The sequence below is a fragment of the Talpa occidentalis genome, unplaced genomic scaffold (genome assembly GCF_014898055.3).
Source record: "Talpa occidentalis isolate TD23 unplaced genomic scaffold, MPIMG_talOcc4v2.1 talOcc4.8, whole genome shotgun sequence".
NCBI lineage: Eukaryota > Metazoa > Chordata > Mammalia > Eulipotyphla > Talpidae > Talpa > Talpa occidentalis.
The window spans coordinates 96,327,698-96,351,493 of record NW_023605194.1 but is presented as its reverse complement, the minus strand read 5'-3'; the positions used below and the strand labels follow the sequence as shown (position 1 = coordinate 96,351,493).

Below are 23,796 nucleotides of genomic sequence, written 5' to 3'. Positions count from 1 at the left end.
GTAGACTGGGCCTAAACTTGATTTTTTTGCTGGCTTTGTCTATAAATCATATAAAAGCTAATAAGTTTCCTCCAGGGGGCTTCTCATGGTCAGTCATGGAGCACAGGGCCACTGGTGCAGCCCAAGCTCAGGGGGGCTGCTGCTGTTGCTACCTGTGTAGCTCCTGGTGCCTCATAAGAGAGACTTGTTCCTGCTTCCCACATATGGGCTTTGTGACCTGCTTTCTGCCACCATCAAGAACTGGGCAAGCTTGCAGTTGAAGCCCACAGTTAAGAATGGGTCTAAGAGGTGGGAACAAGACAGGGAAGAGCGACCAAAGGGAGGGTCCAAAATGGCAGGGAGAGGCCTGCATGGTGGCGCAAGGGGTTAAGACACAGCACTATGAAGCTATACACAGTCACTGTAGCACAAGTTCTATCCCCAGCCAGGGTATAATCACGACAAAGGATAAAATGATGGAAGTCAATTATTTGTATACAGCTTGGCTTTAGGATTAAGGGCACTTGAGTTTGAGTTCTATGACTGCTGTAAGTTTTCCACACAGCCCTAGATAAACCACTCAACAAACTCTTTAACCATAGATTTTTCCATTATAAAATAAAAATAATAATACTAATCTTGCTTATATCTTATTGATTTCATTAAGACTAGGTAAATGATGCAAAAATCTTTGAAACATTTATAGTGTTCAACAGATGTATGGAGGTGTTTTGATGGGAAGCAGAATTATGCCTTAAAAATAATTTATAGTAGTTAAAAATCAACCTTTTTATTAGATTGGATGCATTTTGCCAGACAGCAAATGCAAACTATACAGATGTTTAGCCTACCAATATGCCAACTATTTGGAGATTTCTTAAAACAGCATTTAAGTCTTTATCATAGCATTTTTTTCTGAATAATTCTATGAGCCCTAGTAAATTCAATAAAGAATTCATTTAAATTGGTTATTTGGTAATATGCCCACTACATACAGGCTTTAAAAATTGCCCAAATCCCTAAGCCATTTTTCTAAAGATAATTTATGACAAATGAGGAATCATTTAGAAATTGATAATTATATAATAGGATATGTTAGCTAAACAAGGGCTTGGGACCTAGCCAGTAAGCTGCTTAGAGTTAGATGCCACCCCATCCCCCACCCCCACCCCCTCAGTATGGTAGGTTTTACCAGCCAGTGGTTCTCCATATAGTGATGCTTGGTCTTCTGTGGCAAGACTGTCAAAATGACCAGAGAAATTTGTGCAAATGTGTGAGACTCTAACACCTACCACAAACCTATAGTGAAGCTCAAAAGTATTCATTTTTGAAAATGACCACACAAAAAGCCTCAAAATATTGTGTTTTTATTCATTGAAATTATGGTTCCTTAAATGAAGAGAAAGAAGCAGTCCTTGGTAACTAAATGAAAATGTAAGCAATGCAGACGTCTCAAAATCAGCATCAGAGGTGACAGTGGAAAAGATTATACAACATAAAGTGAAGAGTATTTGCATGATTAGTCTTGACAGGATGTAGAAAACAGCACACGTCTAAGAGCGAAGCACAAAGAACGCTGAGCACAGACCCCATGAGCTCTACTCTCCTTTCTCCCACCAAATGTCCCTAGTTAGGGGATGGTATCTTTTTCATGGGCTATACTAGTAAAATTAAAGGAGTTAAACTACAAGTCACTTGTAATTTTATAATTCTGGGTTAAGTCTACACAATTGAGCAGTATATTTTTGAGGTGTTTTGGACAAAGACTAATTTCCTTTTTTTCTCCAAAGAGCAGAGCTAAACAACAGCAACATAACCCTTAAAAATACATCAAAGATCAGACCTTACAAAACAGGCAACTTTTCTAAATACTGGTGAAAATATAGAAAGCATAGCATCAAGTAAAAGCAAAATATATCTAAGTATGAAGGTGGAAATATACAAGCTTTTAGGCGTGTTAAGAGGTCTTGATTCTTGTTCTGGCAAGGTAGCTCCTCAGTGCTGTAGATTTTTTGATTGACTCTCTGATTGAAAGAAAAAATTGGAAGCTATGTTATCACAAGTTATAAATATTGTTTCATATATTATGTTAACCAAAATTTATAGAATTTGAATTATTTCAGCAACCATAGTGAAACACACCACCAGTTATTCCCTTTTACAAGTAAGAAAACCAATCAAGGGCCTCCCTGGTGGCCCAAAGGGCTAAGATGCAACGTATGAAGCTATCAGCAGCCGCTGTAGCACGAGTTCATCCCTGGCCAGGGAGCTACCCACATGGCACAGCAGACCCCTCCTGACTTGCCCGCTGCTCCTCTCAGCAGTGCATTTCAGTCATTCCACCTGTTCTGTTCCCCACTCTGTCTCTGGTGAATCCTCTCACCCCCCACACTTCTGGCCTGTACCCCAGTTCTAAAGGAAGGAAGGAAGGAAGGAAGGAAGGAAATTAAGTCCTTTGTTTAAAGTCCCATAGGTAGATCTTGGTAAAACTGTTAAAAAAGAATTGAAGTTTCTGAATCCAAGGGAAATTTTCTTTCCATGATACTAAACAGCCAGTTGGATCCAGTAGTAGGACATAGGCACCAACTTTCCAAGACTCTAGAGTTGAGTGGCTATTTATTGAGGTACTGTGCCTCTGGTCTCGGTGACAGAATAAGATGGGCGTAATTTTCATCATTCCCTGAAGGGTGGATTTACAGCCATGGTTCACGCTGGAATGTTAAATGTTACTTGGCAAATGACTGAGTGATACTCCTTGTCTTCTGACCGAGGTAGTCATTTACTGAGGAAATGATGGTAGATGGTGTTTGACTCAATCATTCTCTTTATGACTTCTCTACAGGTTTCACGTCTGAAAAAATTTAGGAAAAGGTAGGAACAACTGCATCCATGTAATTTATCTTGAGTCTCCTACTTATGATTTTATTGGGTTCGTTTTTTTTTGACATTTTTAGATTCTTTTTTTAAAGATTTTATTTATTTATACAAGAACTCGGGTACAGGTCAGAGGCACCAGACGATGAGAGAATTCACCGGGGAGAGCCGGAAGCAGAACAGGCAGATGGAGGAGCAGGTGAGGCAGGAGAGGTCTGCTGCGCCATGTGGGTTTCTCCCTGGCTGGCTGGGAATCAAACCCATGCTGCAGAGGCTGCAGAGGCTTCACAGCACAGTGCTCAACCTACTGCACCATCAGGGAGGCCCTGACATTTTTAGATTTGGAGACAATTTTTGTACCTGAACAAATGTCCCATTCAGAGCAATTGGGCTTTCCCTAGCCCAACTCATGTCACATTGTAAGTATGTGGGTTATGGCTTTAAAAACAATACAAGAGTCAAATTGTGCAGTATGTTCTTAAATGTTAGGGATTTTCTGACTACTTGCAAATGACATCCCTCAGCTCTTAACCAAGAATAAAATTTGTTCATCAATCACGGCTTTATTTTAATAAACTTTCTCATCTAAGTTTATGTTGAACTCACTACTTTACAGAAATATATACAATTTTTAGTATACTTCAGCAGCTCTAATCTCATAGATGACAAAGTAACCACTTTTCTCATTAAATTATTAGACTATACATAACCCTGAGTTATTTACATTCATGGTGGTGACTTTTTCTCTGAGACTGAATCATTTTTAAAATGCAAAATAATGTACATTATATTGAACTCAGTGACATGTTTATCTCATCTGAAATAGAAATGAGAAAATATTTTGGGATCAAGAAAGGGAAAAAAGTTCTTACGTGATATGGCCTGCGTGTCTTCACAGTCAGCTCCAGGTTTTAATTTACAGGTGCTGGCCTCACAGCAAACATTGGTGCATTCCTTTAAATACACACATATTGGGAAAATGGGTTCAGCATTTTCTTCCTACAGACTAGGTCACAAAATTCTGGCACATTATAGCAGTGAAATTTCATTTTTGAATCTAAATTTTTCTGCTCTACAAATCCCATTGGAAATTACCAAGAAAACTTAATAATAGGGAAAAATAAGTTAAGAATAACGAAAATCTACTCTTAAAAGGACAAAAATAGATTAAGAATTATCCCAAATAACTCTGGTCTATATGGTATTGTATATATTTAGTTTAAAATTATAAGGGAGAATATTGCCATACTATTCAAACCATTGACAACAGAGCAAAAAATTATATCCCCAATTCATTTTACTAAGCCTGTATAATGCTAACAATGAGAACTCATAATGTCATTTATTAAAATGAATGCTAAAACTTGAACAAAATATTAGTAAAATTAGTTTATTAATGTAATAATTCTCTTTTATGATTATACATTTTTTTAATAGCAAAAATGCAAGGGTAGAACGACTGTTTAGAATAAAGTAATGTCATCCATCACATCCAGAGACTGAGCAGAAAAAACAACTAATATTATTGTGATAGATGGCAAAAATTAATTGGTGAAAATTCAGTAGCCCTTTTTAAATTATTTAAGCATATATAAGTAAACTATGAACAGAATTATACATCATTGTGATAAGGAAAATCTATCTGATGGTTAACAAAAATATATCCAATAAAACAAAAAATAAGGATTATTTATAGTTTCTATTTTTATGAAAATTCTGACAAATGCTTTGCAACAAAGACCTGAAAGTGTGATAATTGAAAAGTATAAACCAGATTTTCATTATTTTATGCAATGAAAATTTGTGCCTGAACTCTTGTTTTATGCCACTGCACAAGGAGAAAATTGACTAGTCCAGAAACAACAGTGGGGCTGACTGAATAATTAAGACATAAATTATTACATAAATAGTAGTTCGCTCTCTCTCTCTCAATGCACACTGAAAGAAAACATCTACCTGATGAAATTATAAATACCTAGCTAGGATATGAACAACTTCAATTTTCTTCCACCCAAGAAAGCATATGGGGATAAATTTGCCTAACTTATTATAAAGTATCAAATCATTTATAAAATTCCATCTCAACTATAATAAACAGGATATTTGAAGTATTTCTTACAAATGATTTACAACATGCAATATTCTAATACAATGTAACTGCTTAAAATTTCTGAATATACTGTAGCATAGACTGACTATGCACCTTCCCATGTCATTGAGTCCCTTACACTACAAGTAACTTGGTTTGCAACAGACTTCACCAATGACTATATTTGTATCCTGTAACTAGTTACTTAACTTTTTTGAGTTTCATTTCTCTCTAAATTAGGATAATAACAACACCTATTTTGGAAGTTTGCTGCGAAAAATAAAAGAGACACTATATAAGAGCATATTGTAGATTGCCAGACACATAGAAAATCTCTTCAAATATTAACTATAATTTTTAGTTTTAAAATTAAAAGATTGTTAAAAAAACAAAATGCTCTTTTCTCAGAAACCTAATATGGGATTGTTAGCAAACAGTCTACCAGAGACAATTTTAGAGTACTGATGCCTTAAAAGGTAGCAGAATTGTAATAATGATATTAGACATTCTATGTAAATAATCTATTTTATATAATTTATATGATTTTTTTCTTTCTTTCTCCTCTGTTCTACTTACCATCTGTTTACAACTAGTTTAATGAGAAAAGGCCAATTCTATGGAGAAAACTTATTTCTGAATCTGCACTTATTACTGCTCAACAAATGATCAATTGTGGTTCAATCAAATCAATGTGATTTATATATTACTGACTAATATATCTGGGAATGATCATAAGTAACATGATCTAGTTAATGATTTACCTCTTACATTGATATCCATATGGTCATGTTATAAGTGTATCCTGTGTTTGAAATGTCCATTGAAAGATGAATAAAATCAATACCATAAACACGAACACAAATCTAATTTTTACTATGATACCAAATCTGTCCTTAGAAAGTATTTCCAAAAGAATATTTTTTTTAAAGGAAAAGATAACTGCACAACTCTTTGCCACATTAACTTTCTACTATTTTTTTTTTAACATTGGATGTTTTCATACCTTTGGAGACCCACAATCACAGTCTTCTCCTAGTTCCAGAAGTTTGTTCCCACACACTGGATTTGTTAATATATTTTTAGGAATTGGTGCTTGCAGCAAGCACTTTGGTCTTCTAGATAACACGTATTTTTCAAAAAGTGAGAGGCTGATTGTACTGAAATCCTTTGGGAATTTTGAACTGCAACCAGAAGAAAAATCAGAAATGCCATGATATACAATGATAAGTGCATATAACAATTTGATGTGTTTAAATATATTCGTGGCTTAATTGATATTCCAAATTTATTATTTGTTCAGCATTGCAGTGTGGTGGAGGTGGAGGGCAATGGAGTGTACATACTATGCTTGTTGGCAAGCTGTTTTCCAAGATACCCAGTTGTAGAGCTGGAAGATTTCAATGCCCCTGTGGATTAAGTATTCTCCTAAATGGCAGAGTGAGGAGATTCACCACTTATAATTCACTCATCTCAACATAAAGGACTGAGAAGAGAAACAGCAATGAAGTAGTGAAAGGAAATGATTTCAGAGTTAGAGTTCTATGAACATATCTCTCCACGAACACTTAAGAGCAATGGATGTTTTTATTCATTTTTCCACCCCAAGTCCTTGCCAAGTGCTGGTATTAGGAAGTACTAAATAATTACATAAAATTGATTGATCAATTGGTGGTGGAAATATATAGAACACAATTAGATATACAGATTTAAAGAAACTTTTTCTGAATACACTTAAAATAATTGTAAAAGAATTATTTTAAATTCAGATGGCATCATCACCACTCTTATGTTCTATCTTGGCATATTTAGAAATCTTAACAAATGAGCCCTGATATTGAGGAATCCTGTGCAGCAAAAGACTGGAGGATGAAGTAAGAAATACACTGCCTTTGAACATGCCCTTCCAACTATATGACCATCTAAAGTCCTTAAGAGTTGAGAAATTATTCCCCTAGGTGACAAGGTCTCACCTCAGATACTGGTTCATCACACAACTCCCAGAGGGACACTTGGTATAATATGGAACATCAGCCATGCCAAGGACATGGCCCAACTCATGGGACATCACTCCTACAAGAGCCACACTGTTCATATCCTTAGCCTGCCAAAAAATAGGAGAAACACCTATTACTTACTTCAGTTATTTCTTAATTGCTGCCAAGGTTGACTACTTAAAATAGGTATCACAGATGAAAAATAATGAGTTATTAGACTCCTTACCTGTCATGACTACTTGTATAATGTTGAACAAACCTTTGAAATGGGTGCTCCTGTGAATGCAACTATTGAGTCAGCATTCAATGTTTGTTGAATTAATGGTAAGGTCTTAGAAAAACATGGTTAGAATAAGTCAATTACATTTTTCATAGTGAGTACTCAAAGGCACCCATACTGCATACTCAATATCTCCAAAAGTTATTGTCACGGTGCTTATGACATTGGTTGTGCTTGTCCATATGACAACAATATGTAACTTGTCCGAGTTCTCTGGCCATCAATACTGGGATGGTCGATCTAATGTTGACACAGGCCACAGAGGGCACTTGGGTTCCCTTTCTGTCCCAATCTTCCTGCTCTTACTCCTTAACACAAACTAAAGAGTACATGGAGATATTCTATTTCATAAGCCAAGGACCCTTCAGAGCATAGATGTATCAGTAGGTTGAATTCTCTTTATTGACTAACTCCATATGAGACATTGTTCAAGTCTTCATGGAAGGCATAGAATAACAAAGTAATGTAAGTTTACATACCCCAACGACGACAACTGAAGATGAGGAACACAAAGAATTCGAGGATGCCATTCCCACACGCCGAGCATTGAATTTAATTCCACTGTGTGAAAGTTTCGTATAATGGTCATATTCCAAGTTTTTGGAACCATTAATTTTATTAATATTTTTTCAATTTCCCTTGTTGTCCTAGTCTTTTTCTTTCCACTAAGCTCCAGAAAAGCTTCTACTAATTGGATAGAAATCCTTGTCAAAAAATCTTTGGGATAACTATCCACTGCCCACAAACACCTGGCCTGGCCACCACCGCATCCTCACCTGAGTAACTGAGCATGGTCATGGATCATCTTTTTCTGTGTCTTAGAACGATGCCAAATCAGAAAGTTGGTAAAAGTGACACCTGTTTCAGGTACCACCTTTATCTTGTCACCATCAGACCATATTTCCAAGCCTACCAAGACCACTTGAACATTTATCGTTTTATAAATCTGTGGAAAGAGTATTGTTTATTCATTAATATGTTGAAGTTTTCTTTATTGTTTTAGATATTTTGCTAACCATAAATGATGGAGAATGTATGCTATTTTTAAACTAGAAACTAGAAATTGCCTTTACTGTAGTATATATTATTATTTGCAGTATATATTATTATTTTACTTTGTTGAGCCTTCCCTGTTAAATTTCCCCCAAATGCTGACCTTTGTTACCCTCCCAAGCCCTTATTTGGTGAAACAACAGAGAAGCCTCCACTCCATGTGGAAACATGTTTATATAGCATGTATGTTTACGTAAGTTATGTGTGTGTGTGTGTATATATATATATATATCATATGTTTATATAACTTACCACATTGAGTAGGTTCATCACATCAAACACAAAGCTTCTTATCACAGTTAGATTTCCATTATGTGCGTTATACTACAAAATATCAAGTACAAAGTGTAATTAATGTTGTAAATTAAAGAAAGTTGATGGGTTACAGAATTTCACATTTTAAGAGACTTATAGGTTTCAATGTAAATAAGCATATTCATTCCTAACCTACCTTATATAAGAGTACTTGTCTCAACAAATTCCATTTCAAATATAAGTTTTGGCCACAGGGAAATTAGGCACACATAAACTTTAAAAGTTAGTCATTTTTAGGTTGAATAAATTAAAGTAATTTCAATGTATTACAATCAATTCATTATTAATACTTGATTATAAAGCATATTTACTGGCTGGAAGCACAGGTTCTGGTATTTTTGTATATATAAAATAGAATTTATAAAGTATATATAGTTTTTATCTACTTTATATTGCTGTAATATAGAATTTTAAAATATTTTTATTAACTCATTATTTTTTGTTTTTCATCATTATGATTCCACATAGATATTAATCAGATTGTCAATATCTGGACATTATGGCAGCAGATGGAAATTAAAGGCAAACAATGAGTGAAAACTATTCCTGGCAAGATGGCAGAATAGATAAGACAATCAGATAATCAGGTGGACACTGTACTTTCTTCAATAACAGTTTATTGTCTGTGTTTTCTTGATAAGAAAACTTAAAAGTTGAATGAACTAGCCAAGAAGGATGTTTCATACTCACAAAGGCATTGTCCAGCACCAAAAAGAGATCAATATATTTGTCAGCCCGAAGAAATTCTTCTTGCTTCACAAAGAGTGAAGAACAGTTAGTAATCACCTTTATCTTAAAACATTCAAAATTTACAAAGAGATTCCTTTTCTTCTTGCAGGGAAATGAAGTTGAATAATAGTTTTGTGTGTGTATATATATATATATATATATATATATATAATTACAGGCTTAACAAAATCACAGTCAATAAATTACAGGCTTAACACAAGCCAGCCATTGCTGGGCACACTGGCATATCTTCTTTCATTGTGGAGACTAGTGAAACCCAGGACAACTTCTGAAAACTACACTTACCTCTGGACCACTGGGTGACCTTGAGTTTCGAATAAGCCCTTTTTTCCTGCCCAAAGTTCTCACACCACAGGTGTAATTTGCTAGGTCAATTTCTTCCTGGCTTTGCGTGAAAACAGCATGCTCTTCTTTGTCAGAGCTTTTCAGAGGCCTTATCGTGTATCTTTGATCATGATGTGTGAAGTACCCCCTGCAAGACCAGAGACTCATGTTGAAGAATTCTCTGCCATGCAGTCGTTTCTACTGACCAGAGCGGTGAGTAGTAAACTCAGTCCTAAACTCATGAGAACAGTTTTCATTCATAGGCCCTTTAGTTAATTTCTCTTCACTTAAGTAATAATCAGTATTTGCTGTATTAAAACAAAGCCTCTATTATTTATTTACAGAATTATGGACAAGAATTGTTAGGAGAAGCTATTCCAAATATTTGGGAATTTAAATCAGGAGCTCAATAAATATTTTCCCATAGTTTATTCTTTTAAGAAATATTGCTTTACAGGTCCTAGGAAGATAATGGAGAACAGAGTACAGGATTAGATGCCATGAACTCCAGGGGTGAGATCAAGTGATGAGCAGATCAGAGAACAGGTTGGAATTAGCAGTATCTTAAAGAATCTCTCTTCTAAGTAAATTAGTTCAGAAATATAATGTGAATCCATATGGTGTAATATTACAAATCAACATATCAATTAAAAATTACATCATGAAGGTATTTAGGATGTGGAAAAAAGCTTATGATATCATGTGGTATGAACCAAATTGGTAGAATATCTTCTTTCATGTGTCAACCCTATAAAAGATGTTAGTCTGTGTGGATAAAAGACTAAAAATAGGATAAAATTCTAATAGTAGTGATCACTCAAAGGTCACATTCTATGGTCGTTATGTTTTTTATTTCATCTTTTGAAATTTTCCCTAAATGCCAAGAATTCACATTGTAACAGAATCACACATATATACTTCAAAAAATTATGTTCAACTGGCATAATTGCAGGGTAGAATATTTAAGAATATAAAACAGAGTGGTTTTGAGGGAGTGATGTAGATAAATATGGAAATGGATCCAGATGTCACCAAAGTCCATAGTGCAGTACCTTATTCAAACATTTTTTGGACTAACTTCTATTAGGCCAACAGGTTATGAAATGACCATAACAAGTGAAACTTTATTCTTCCCTTTGACTGTATATATTCAGTATTTTAGTGATAAAGTTTGACGGGGTAGTAAGAAGACATGCATCCAAGAAGACTCAATGGTGTGTAACAAAGTGGTATTTGAATGTGTATTATTTTTGTGAGTGGCTCTCACCTCAAACCATCACAAGTATTAATGCTAGCAACAGAATCCTTCTCATTTAGGATGTGTCCTTCATAGAAGCAATGTTCCTAAGGTTGGAAAAGAGAAATTATGGTTAGAAAAAAAATTTAACTACAAGGATACATGTGTAATATTTGTGGTGAAGAAACTGGAGACCTCCTTCCTCATGGCTCAGGTGCCTGGTTCCAGAAGCTGTGGGCAGTGCAAGAGACAGCAGCTAGTGGGTATTTTACTGCCCTTCGTTGGTGGCCCCACTGTGGCTGCAGAGGCAAGGTTGCCTTGTGCTGGAGCAAGCTCTGGCAGAGGAGGCAACAGCTAGTCCCTGGCTCAGGGCTGCAGGGAGAAGCATGGGCCCCACTGGGCTGGCTCCAATGCTATGGCTCCCTCCTGCTGCAGGCAGCAGAGAGGCCCATGGATTTGGTGCCTGGTGGGTGGGAATGGACAGATGAGGTGCGAGCTATGAGTAAACGGTCTATGAGTTGATGGGTTAATGGTCCAATCAGCCATAGGACTGAAAATGGTCCAATCAGACTTGTAAGTAGGGGACTCTGAGAAAGGAGATAAGGTGGGGCAGAAGCCAGCCTGGAGACCCTGACTCCAGTTCCTGGCCTCAGAAGAGAGACCGCTCTTTGGCCAGCTAGAGCCCTGCTATAGTTTCTGTATAGCTCTGTTTCTGTGAGAGCTTTTATCTTGAATATAACAGAGCATTTTTCAAGTAGTGGCTGAGGTCAGACCAGTTTCCAGAAACAAAAATAGTGTGAACCTCAGAAGTTTTAGGAACTGATCTACCACTGACCCTGAAGTCCCCCCCACACTGCAAGACTGAGGGGTGTTTCTGACATGGTGACATTTTCATCTACTATCTCCACAGTCATAGATAAGAAGCACCTTGCTTTCAAGTCGTTGAACTTTTTTGTTTAGTTTTCTCTGGGCCTCTACATCTTATAATGCAAATGGCAAATCCCAAAGTATCACAGAAAGCATTCTGGACCTACCATGTCCTTAGGCCTTGTAGTTATTTTCTCTCCACTAGGTGAGAAATATGTTTCAGTGTAGTCTGGACCCAGGAGATTCCTGTAAAGAAGACAGAGTTGCATGATAAACTCACAATGGCAATAAGAGTGAATATTGCTGACATGTTCATCAGGACTAAACAAATGCCACACTCAACAGTGAGAAACAGGACATTCTGTGTAGCTGATTGTTTCTCAGTCTGGATCTCTGCAGCTGAAACAAATCAAAGCATTAACTACACTTATTGGACTAAGACACAAAATGCCCTCAGTGATTTTCCAGTGGCAGATTATCTTCGAAGGGGTTATTTTGGGAGTCTGTATGCCAAGGATACAGTCTTCACACAATCTCTCAAGGGTACTGGGTGATAAATATGCATTAACGACTGTTGCATTCAGGGAGCAGTTCATTGACTTAGGTAGAACTGGGGGGAAATCCCCTCCCTGGGATCTGACTCTAGGCTGAATGAGCCTTGGAAATGTGTTCTCACAACACAATAGGAAAAACATGTCGAAGGTTTGAAGGTTTGAGTTTATCTGAGTAGAAAAGATCTTCAGTAAATTCCAAGAGACATGAAGAAAATCATGTATGATATTTGCCTTTCTCTTTGTTTTACAATTTGTACATAATTTCCTAGGGAGCATCAATCTTCTTAGAGAATGTCAACACAGACTAATAACATCTAAACCCAATATGTTTCATGTCTTATATCTCAAATATCACTAACTAGAGCCTCAAAAGCATTTATTTTTGTACATATTCTTCAAATATTCCAGTGCTTGGAGTTTCACGAAGTACAACTTACTTGGTTTTTTGTAGGTGAAGAATGACTTCTTCTCCACTTAATGTAATCTGATACTGAAGTTCAGAATCATATCTTTCCTAAAAATATTGAATAACATAATGAAATCAATTTATGAGTCTATCTAAAACAATTACAATGATAAGTATAGCTTATGTATAAGAATAATTATGCACATAGATAAAATTATTCTCATGCCTTTAAAATCAAACATTAATTTTATATTAAATTGTCCACAAATTTCAATAATACAGAAATAACACAGTCTAAACTAACTCTAATATGTGTGACAGGGACACAGCATTTTCTTTAATATACCATGCTCTGTTACCCAGTGAATCACTAATGGGATAATAAGAAGATACATATTTTCCTACTTAAAAAATCAACCAAATATACTAAAGCAAACCAGCCCAAAACCTTCTAAGAATTAAATAAGGTTGAAATTATTAAGTGATGGAAATACTATTATAGTCAAAGATTTAATATCTATGTCCTTTAAAAAAGTCATGTTTATAATAATATTGAGTTTCTACATTATAGACAGAATGGCCAAGAAAAAGACAACTCATTGGGGGCATGATGGAGTAAGGTAGGGGTAAGACATGGTTTGGTGAGTTTGTCAAGGAGCACTCCTTCTAGAAATGGCTGCCCAACCTATGCATTTTCTCTCTCCCACCTGGAAACTTGAAGAAATATTCAATCTGCTTTGTTCTTTCTGATCAAGTGAGACCATTTACTCTCTTACCTTCTGATGACTTTCAAGACTTTCCAAGAAATCTACGTTCTCCTGAACCTAGCAGGGCTTCAAGATGAAACTACTAGATATATAGATTGTGACGTCTTCTATATTAGTGAAAAACTGTGTCTCTTTGGAAGATGTAAAATCTACCACAATCATTCACATTGCTTACCTCTTTTCCATGATTTTCTGTTTGGTTGTTTTGTATATCTCTTTTGTGCAAAATATGCAGTCTTTTAGGATGAACGACTTCATAGTGCTCCCATTCAGGGCCTTCCTTTATGGCTACAACTAGTGACAGTGAAATAATGTTTATATAAGTTAATTAAAGGTTATTATTTTGGTTAAGTGGGTTTGTTGAATTGGTGCAGAAGGCTGAATTCCTGTTGAGAGTAAGCTTTAAGGAGAACAAGTTAAATCTTCTACTTTAGCTTCTATAACAAATAATTTTTATTTAGGTCTCTTCCTCCTTTCTGAAAGATGTAACAATGGTGAAACAATTTTTGGAGGGATCCCCAATATATGTAAACTCTGGCCACCATGCCCTGAATGGGAAGCATGGATTATAACAGAGGTTATGGGAACCAGGGATTCTGCCTGCAGCAAGCCATTCCTCTTACTCTGTAATCTTCTTCAATATTGGAATTTTTCTCTCAATGTCCTCAGGGACTTCTGTTTTTACTTTTCATATACTCTTCCTTTTTTGGTGAAGCTGGTGACTACTCATTCAAAATGTAAATATTTCATATACAAATAGATAATATTTAATTTGTAGGATAGATACCTCTAATCATTACTTTATTTCTCAGTGTGACAATAAAACATTAAGTTCATGTTCTCCAGATCATTTCTTTCTTAAGACTTTAGATATCACAATAAATAAAGCCTTTGCTGCATTCTGTTGTAGCAGTTTTAAAACCAAGATTGTGTATAGGCTAAATGTCCCTCTTCATGCACTTGGTATAATGTTATATATATATCACTTTCTATTTCGCTTGCATGTAGTAGCAAATGAACGGACATTGAGACCAAAAGATGTGATATTAAGTCCTAGCTAAGTGACCTTGTAAAAGTCCTTGCAAATGATCTTGCTTATCAGTGTACTTCCCTAAAAGAAAACTGGACAAAAATTGAATAACATAAAATATGTAATAAAATGACATTCTTTCCCTTTTGTATTTCTATTCTTTAAATATTGTTCCCTCACCTACATAGACAATTTTATTTCTAAGTGATACCATTTTCACAGTTAAGTGTCTGTGTTGAGAGGTGGTTGTCTTCTCAGTGTGACTGACAGTCAGGGAGGATTTAGGGACACCAAGAGATTCTATATCTGGTTGATTTGGAAAAACTGAAGGGAAATGGTAAAGCAAGAATTCTCTCCTACCTGCACAATTCTGTTGTGATGCTGGCCTATGAAGGATTCATGTGAAAACAGGAAATGTATAAATGTATTACTAAAAATTCTTAAAAAAAAGAGAATATAAATTACATTAGTAGAAGGTGACATATAATTGAAATTGGAGTTAATTTTAATTCTAATTTCAAGTCTAGGATTAACTTTAATTGTTTAATATTTTATTTTGTCTAACAATGCAATTTTGTCTAAGTTGACTCCAATTTTAGTGATGAATCTTTCCTGTTTCACTTACAAAACCTTTGGCTAAATTGTGTCTTTAGATGAATGACTGTCTCCATTTAGAATAGAAAATACTAGTATCATTCAAGATAACTTTGGAACTGGTAAGGAATTTCTGATCTGGAATCAGCTCTCTGGTATCATGTGAAATACGTTTTAGGAAATAAAATGATATAACTGATAGGATTATTCAATGATATGAGTTGTGAGTTGATATGATGTGGGAGATAAAATTTCAGAGACCTAAGTTTTTGTGCTAATGATAATGCCTGGACTATTAACACAGAGCTCCTCAAAACTGAGTAGATATTCCAAGATATAAATAACAGTAACCTTCAAGTCAGATGACCATGTCATTTTCTCATACTTTAAAAATTCATAAAATAATTTCACTATTTTATAAAACATCTATATATTAGAGCTTACCTTGAGTTTGAACAATGAGCCAGAGGACAGAGAACAGGAGCAAAGGCATGCTGGCTACTGCAGACAGCTGAGACAGCCCATGAAGCAGAAAGATGTCCAGGGCTGTCCAGTTTTATCTTCCCCAACTTCTCTTTATATATTGAAAACGAAATAAAAACCTCAAACCTTCCTTGTGTGATTCTGAGGAATGTTTCCTAATAGGATTGGGAAACTGCCAAGAAATTGCAGTGTCAAAATTATGAGAATGTTCCTCATTCAAGAGAGGTGTTTATCTCTGTGGTAACAACTTGGTAAGGAATCACATGTGGACAGCTGCTTGGCCTTGGTGCTGCTCAGCAACTTTATAAAAACTGATCTGCAAATTAAGAAAATATATCTACAAATTTAGAAAATATATTTTAGAAAATATATACCTCTTTTGAGAAATTGGCACAAAGAGAACATAATCTATTGAACAAATACCAAAACTTTACAAGCTAACATATTGTGGATCTCTCTGACCTCGGCCTCCTTATATGTGAAAAAGGGTTTGATGGTAAGAATTACCTCAAACTTCTTGTAAAATTCATATTAGGTAACACATGCAGGTGCGCACGCACACACATACACACACTTGTAAAAAAATGTGCAAATGTAAGTTCTCTTGACAATGTTAGTCTCAATCAAATTAACCACTTTTGAAATATGTTTGAAGTGCACTATGAATTTGCCTTCAGGAAAATACTTCTCTGATTACAAAAATGATACATATTCATGGAAATGAATACCAAAGAAGTAAATCAAGGAAAGAATGTTGATCACCCAATGGCCCAGCATCAAGAATTGAGTTGTTCATATTTTGACAACTTATTTTTATTTTTTTCTCTGCTCTAATAAAAGAAAAAGAAAAGAGTAAAAAAAAATTATACATTTTAGTTCTTGTTACATAAAGAGATTTGGGGACCTGATATTTTTTGCTATTGAATAGTAAGGCATTTTAAGGACTAGAGCACCTTGTGTGTAACATGTACATGTACATTTCTTTATTTGCTTTTCTGATTATTTCTTTTGGACAAATTTTTAGTTATTTAGTTAAAAAATGCAAATCAGTTAGAGATTCTAAATATACACTGATCCAGTACTTTTCATTGGGTTAATGCCAAACTAAATTTTCACATATACAGTTGTCCCAGTCTAAAAATCTACAATAGGGCCTCCCTGATGGTGCAAGGGGTTAAGCACCACACTATGAAGCAATCGGTAGCCTCTGCAGGACGAGTTCAATCCCTGGCTGGCCAGCAAGCAACCCACATGGTGCAGCAGACCTCTCTCTCCTGACTCACCCACTGCTCCCCTCAGCAGTGTACTTTGGTCAATCTGCCTGTTTTGTTCCCCACTCTCTGGTGAATCCTCTCACCCCCTGCATCTCTGGTCTGTGCACCAGCTCTTGTATGCATAAATAAATAAATGTTAAAAAAACAAAAAAATAAAAATAAATAAAAATCTACAATATTTAACTGCTGAATTTACTATTTACTAATACATTTGGGAGTTTCATAGCGTCAGGTTATAAGGTGTATAGTTACCTTTCTATGCCTATGTTTTTTGTTTGTTTTCTATATTCTTTTAAGTCAGTTACACTTTCTTAATAATTTTGTATTTATTTTACTGGTCCTGTATTGTTGCCCATTAAAATTAAAAAAAAAATCATCATAATTAATCTCTCCACCATCAAGCAATGTAAGCATCCTGAGATGGTTTAACTCTTTTCAGTATCCCATCCCTTACCTCCTCACATGTTGTTTTCAAGTATTTTAGTTATTCTTTAGTTTTCACCCCCTAGCTAATAATTATCATTAGCTTTGCATTTTATACAGATGATGCTGCTTAAAATTATTTACATTCTTTATTCGATAATTTCAAATTATTCACCTTCTTTATTTACAAGTTAATGTTAGCATTAGTACTTTCTGTAAATAAAATTCTTTAATAAAACATACTCTTTGACATGTCTTTCACTAAAGGTTTCTTGGAGTTAGCAGTGATATTTTTTATTTATTTTCAAGAGCATATTTATTTCCCCTATACTTTAAAAACAGTTTACTGGCAATAGAGTTTTAGGGTGACAATTACTATCTCTCACATTTTGGTGGTATGTCACTTTGTGGCAGCTACTCTTGTTGAAAATTATTTCAGTCTATTGAGTGGAAATTAATTTTGTTTAATGATTATACAACTAATATTGCAAAATAAGTTAGTCAAGTCATGCTAAATTTGAGTTTATGCTAAAATACATTTCGGGGTATCCCAGTTATGAACTGATACCATACTCACTAATAAGATATTTCTGCAGTAAATCTAATGATAGAGATAAGTCTACAGATACAGTTTATACAAATGATGAACATTAGAACTGGGGTTGGTCTATTGCATTCCAGTAGAGTTTAGAAGCACATCATTTGGAGGGTTGAGAAAGTCAAATACTGGCTGTAAAAGAAATAATGCAGTGGGTATTCTGATGAAAAAAATCATATAAGCAAAGTGGCAGGTATGTGTAAAAATTGTAATATGCATGTAGAACAACAGCCTGTTCTTTATGACTTGAATATAATATGAAGAGTAACAGTACTTGATTGATATAAGACATGTGAGATATGCCAGGGTCAAGGTATGGAGGGGAAATGATAAAGACATTTTTTTAAAGCTATGAAACATTTTTTTTTCTTTTTAATTTACAGTAGAGTTTTTAGATTTTTTTTCCCTACTGTCATCCCTTATATCTCCTTGGCACTTTCTCCCGCTCCCTCTCTCCTTTCCTCAGAAATCTTATTTCATTTATCTTTGTATGATCATTTTTATAAGTACTTTATTGAATCATCTTCTATGTAAATATCCAATATTTTTCTATATCATTCTAACTTGTTTTACTATACAAGTTAATTCTGGCTCTACTTGGCAGCATTTTGTCTTTCCTTATGTTTGGCTAGTATTCCATAGTTTGGCTACCATATCTTCTGGATCCAATCTTCTATCAATGAGCATGTAAGTTGCTTCCATATCCTAGCTCTTACAAACAGTGCTGCAATGAACATTGCAGAACTTATAGCTTTTTGAGTTGATGGTTTCACATTCACTGGATAGATGCTGGGTCACACAGAAGTTCCACTGCTATTATTTTTAATGTAAATCCAGATCACTTTCCATATTGACTGAGCCAGTTTACATTCTCACCCAAAATTGTAATAGGGTTGGTCTTTCTCTACATACTCTTCAGCATTTGTTACTTGGAGACTTTATAATATGTGCCATTCTCACATGTGAGATGTGTGATATGATACTCATTGTGGTTTTGACATGCATCTTCCTTGTTAAAAGTGATAATATTTTTTCATGATATTGGCATTTGGATATCTTCTTTGGTGAATTGTCTATTCAGATATGTTAATTCTAAAGGCATTTAAGAAGGTACACATTCTGAGAAATAATTCATAAAATCGTTAGACTTGCTAATTGATTGGAGGTAGCAAATGAGGGAGACACATAATATAGAACGAGTTCTAAGATTCAGCTTACAATATGTGAATCTTACAGCTGACATTTTTTAATGCGTCTATTGATAGGAATTTCAGTTTATTCAACATCTTAAAGGAAGGAGCTCTATCTTCTATACCTTTCAGGAGCACAGTAACTTAAAGAAAGTAGATGTTCCAAAACATTCATTGAACATGTACACCAAAAAAGTTTGTAAACTGAATTACCAGGGTGGGACACTTGTGCTGTTTATTGTATTGTTGAATATCAGCCTATAAATTAAAACTGGGGAAATAACAGTGAAGACATTATTTACTTGATGCATCTGGAGGGAATGAGAAAAGGCGTATACATCAACCTTGTTTGAATACAGTATCCAAGGACTGGCTAAACATAGGACTTAATTTATGATCTTAATACTAAGAAATAAAGACCAACATCCTGACCACAGAGAATTTTGTTCCCATAAAATTTGCAGCTTAACACTTTGGAATGTTTCATAATAAAATATATTTCATGATTTGGGCGGATGTTTAAATATTGTCTAATTAGAAATGAAAATAGAAGAGCAAAATGAATAAAAAATTTAATAGCTCTTTAATATATAAAGACTTTCCCCTTCATTTTCTTATTTAGCCCTCATCACAGAAGATCTAAGTCCAAGATCCCAGAAAATCTAAGTCCAAGACCCCAGTGAGAAATACCAGAGGGGAGCTTGACATTTCCTTCAACATTCCCTCCCACATAAATTGGCAATTAGGCTCCAACTAAAATGTTTATAAGCTAAGCATATCTCTCAGCAATCTCACAGTGTTTTGAAAACAAAAACTAGAATTAAGCACGACATAAGATGGAGGGAAGTCTAATAAAAAAGGATGAATTGAAACTACGAAAGACTGCACTCAAGTAAGTAAGGCAAAACACAACTTACAGACTGAAGACTAGCTTCTCTTCATTTCAACTCCAGATTTATTATGATCTATCATGGACTTAAATGGCTGCCAAAATGAAAGATACACTTTACTATATCCACGCAGTGAAATACTACACACCAATGGAAGTGTACCATTTGCTATGTGCAAAATCATGAATAAATATTATATGCATGTTTTGGAAGACGAAAAGTTCTGTGATTTGACAGAAATACATTCCCAAACTGGAAAAACTCATCTATGATTTTAGATTTCATGTAGTAGTTTCTTGAAAAGGAGGTAACAGTGACTGCATTGAGATTGGTGAGATTGGACTGACATCCAGAGTGCTACAAATACTATATTTCTTTTTTTTTAAAGATTTATTTATTTATGCATACAAGAGCTGGGGTACAGACCAGAGATGTAAGGTACAGGCCAGAGATGAGAGGATTCACCAGAGACAGAGTGGGGAACAGAACAAACTAACAAATACACTGCTGAGGGGAACAGCGGGCAAGTCAGTTGAGGTCTGCCGCACCATGTGGGTTTTTCCCTGGCTGGCTGGGGATGGAACTCATGCTGCAGAGGCTGCAGATTGCTTCATAGTGTGGTGTTTAACCCCTTGTGCCACCAGGGAAGCCCAAATATTATATTTCTTGATTAAAGTGGTAGCTTCATGGGATATATAACTTGCGAATATTCATTGAACTGTGTCATTATAAATTTTGTGTTCTTTTCTGAATACGTACATGTGCAAGTTAATATACAAATTTTAAATAAGTTAACATTTCATTTATTAATTATACATTTTCATTAATTTGTAAGTATCTGAGAAACTGCCATCCAAAAGAAAAGCTATAGAATTTGACGAGAACCTCCATATAACCAGTTACCAACTAATTGAGACATTGGTATTTCTTCCCTTCTTCATTATCTTGAATTTTGTGTTCATCTTTCCTCTCCTAGGAGTGGAATTAGTGGTTCTGATGGCAGATGCATTTTTAATCTCTTGAGAAAGATCCATGCTGCTTTCCATAAGGTTTGGGCCAGTCTACATTGTGGTAGAAATGTGTAAGAGGGTTCAGGTTTCTCCACATCCTTGCCAACACTTCTTGGTTCTGGTCTTTTTTGATATGAGCTATTCTCACAGGTGTGAAGTAGTACCTAATTGTGGTTTTGATTTGCCTTTCCCTGACAATAAGTAAGATGAACATTTTTTTTCACATACCTGTTGACCATCTGCATGTCTTCTTTGGAGAAGTGCCTATTTAGCTGTTCTGTCCATTTTTTTAAAAACTGGGTTATTTTGGGCCTCCCCGGTGGCGCAGCGGTTGAGCACTGGGTTGCGAAGCTGCTCGCGGCCTCTGCGGCGCCGGTTCGATCCCCGGCTGCTCCCCGGCCACCGGAGGAGGGTCCCACATGGCGCGCAGACCTCTCCTGCCGCCCGCTGCTCCCCTCAGCAGTGTACCTCGGTCCTTCTGCCTGCTCTGCTCCCTGCTCTAGCTCTGGTGAATTCTCTCACCCTCCCGCGCTTCTGACTGTACCCAGTGCATGTATAAATAAAACAAACAAACAAATAAATAAATAAATAAAACATGCCTCTATTTAAAAAAAAAAAAAAAAAAAAAAAAAACTGGGTTATTTTCTTTTTGTTGAGTTGCTTGAAATCTTTGTAAATCTTTGATATCAGTCCCATCAGATGCATGGCTGCAATTTTCTCCCATTCTGTAAGGTGTTCCTTTGTTTTAGTGACAACCTTTCTCACTATACAGAAGCTTTTTTAGATTGACTTAGCAGAGATAAAAGTCCACATTCTTCACTCAATCACCAGATTGGAAAGAGTTCCTCATTCATAATGGGTCAGACTTGAGGTTCTGACTACCCACTAGGTCTCTGCTGACATTTTCCTTTCTGGAAAGGTAGGGACATCTTCCTACTACTCCCATGTTGCCTCTGTTGATACTTAACTTAGGGAGAATGGCTTTGATATGCTTGGAAAATAGTGAAAGTCTTGACTTTCTACTAGGCCTCCTCTGATAAACCCATCAGTGAGAAGGGGTGGAGGTGTACCTCACTATTACCAGTTGTGAGTCAAAGTCAAGGTTTTACTTCATTTACACTAACCTGGTCATGCTTATCACTGACTACTGAGAATGAATACCCAAGCTCCTATTCAACCTTGTCTGAAACCACTCCAGTGAAGAGATGAGGGGACTTTGGGACAGCTGAACATATAAATCAGGTGGAAATGTAGACTCTCCAATCAGCCTCTGCTGGTATAGGAGAAATGGAGCCACAGGCATTTCTGTAACATTTGGCTGGAACAGAACAGTTATTGATAGTTTTATGTATTTATGTCCTTCTCCTGGTATACTGTTCATTCTAGTATTTCATTCTGCATTTTAACTATTAACATTTTATGCCTGGTAATTTTCCTTGATTGCTTTTGTAATGTTTTTTTCTATATATTCAGAATATGTTCTCTTACAATCTATAATTACATGCACTTTTATGTGGGAAGGTTTGTATTCCTTAATGTGTTGCTTTTTGGTTAGCAATTTTACTTTTGCATGGGATAGTTACACATTTTATTAAGCAATGCATATGGAGAAGGGCATACCCCAAAAATCATCAATTGGAAAAACTTAGGGATTGGGAGTTGATGACTCCTCACCTCAAGGTGAAGAACCTCAGAAATCAAAAATCCAGTCAATAACTCCCCACCCATAGGCAACTCTCTTGGCAGAGTTTCAACTTTTACCCTCAGTGAAATAGCATTAGCAAGATAAATTCCTTAGATGCTACTTCCCTTGTGGGTTTTGAAGGCACAGGGTGAGAAATGATAGTCACACTTTGGTTAGTCTCACTTCCTGTGGTTCACACTGCTCAGGGCTTTGCTATTAGCCTGATTTCATTCCTGAGTTTGCCAGGATCAATCCCTGTTGCTGCAGGTATAGAGACAGCAAATGCTGCGTGTTCAAGGAGAAGTTGGGAAGCAGCTAGAGAAACCCAATAATACTTTCTATACCTCCTCTACACTCAGATGTGCTAAGCAGCCTCCTGTCAAAGTCACAGATACACATCTAAGAAAATGAATCCACTTATTTTCCTACATTCTCCAGGGAATAATTCCAGTTTTTTTAATTCTTCTAGGACTAAAGAAAAATATAGATGTGCCACATCAACAATCTGTTTGAAATCACTGTATTTTTTGAAATAAAACTGAGATATACATGTTTTCTCAGTAAATTTATTTAAAAATAGATCATTAAGTTGAGTGGGACCTTCCAAATGCTGTTTAGTAAAAAAAAGAAACAAAATCTAGTTATATCAGCCTAGCTTTCTTTCTTAAGACATTGCTTCTCTATTTTGTGTTTTCTGAAGAAAGCAGAAGTCTAGACGCAGTTCATGTATCTTTGGCAGTGAGACCTTTTTACACAAAAATTCCATGAATTACTAATGTAGGGGTAATCTGAGGTCATATGCATCAGTGCTTGGAAATCCATTAACTGAAGAGAAATTAGAGGACTCAGATATAATTTCTAATGTGACATTATCTTTAGTGGAAACAACATAAAAGATGCCTGGATTAGTTCACAAGGCTTTGTCTGACCAATGGGCACAAGAAAAATGCTCAATGGGCCTCCCTGGTGGAGCAAGAGGTTAAGTCTCAGCACTATGAAGCTACAGGCAGCCATTGCAGCATGAGTTCGATCCCTGGCCAGGGAGCTGACCCACATGGCGCAGTAGACCTCTCCTGTCTTACCAGCTGCTCCCCTCAGCAGTGTATTTCAGTATATCTGTCTGTTCTGCTC

The 23,796-nt window shown here is 35.7% G+C and overlaps 1 protein-coding gene across 1 annotated transcript; it reads right to left on the bottom strand.

Annotated features, from left to right (window-relative positions):
• Window positions 1-1,336: 1,336 nt before the first annotated feature.
• Window positions 1,337-15,842, bottom strand: ADAMDEC1 (ADAM like decysin 1). Its single transcript, XM_037497115.2, has 14 exons — window positions 15,558-15,842; window positions 13,665-13,783; window positions 12,754-12,830; window positions 11,930-12,008; window positions 10,926-11,002; window positions 9,620-9,806; window positions 9,275-9,337; window positions 8,522-8,593; window positions 7,993-8,162; window positions 7,696-7,777; window positions 6,913-7,043; window positions 5,946-6,123; window positions 3,726-3,807; window positions 1,337-2,003 (listed from the first exon to the last, which is right to left on the bottom strand). The coding sequence occupies exons 1-14, from the start codon at window positions 15,604-15,606 to the stop codon at window positions 1,975-1,977; spliced, it is 1,395 nt and encodes a 464-aa protein (XP_037353012.1). The 5' UTR covers window positions 15,607-15,842; the 3' UTR covers window positions 1,337-1,974.
• Window positions 15,843-23,796: the final 7,954 nt, after the last annotated feature.

Excerpts from the sequence above, each read along its gene's own strand:
- ADAMDEC1 (XM_037497115.2), bottom strand. The coding sequence starts at position 15,606 with ATGCCTTTGCTCCTGTTCTCTGTCCTCTGGCTCATTGTTCAAACTCAA. Across the intron at positions 8,594-9,274 it reads TGGTGCTGGACAATGCCTTT|TATAACGCACATAATGGAAA; the intron begins GTGAGTATGAAA and ends GATATTTTGTAG. Across the intron at positions 8,163-8,521 it reads TGATGAACCTACTCAATGTG|ATTTATAAAACGATAAATGT; the intron begins GTAAGTTATATA and ends CTCTTTCCACAG.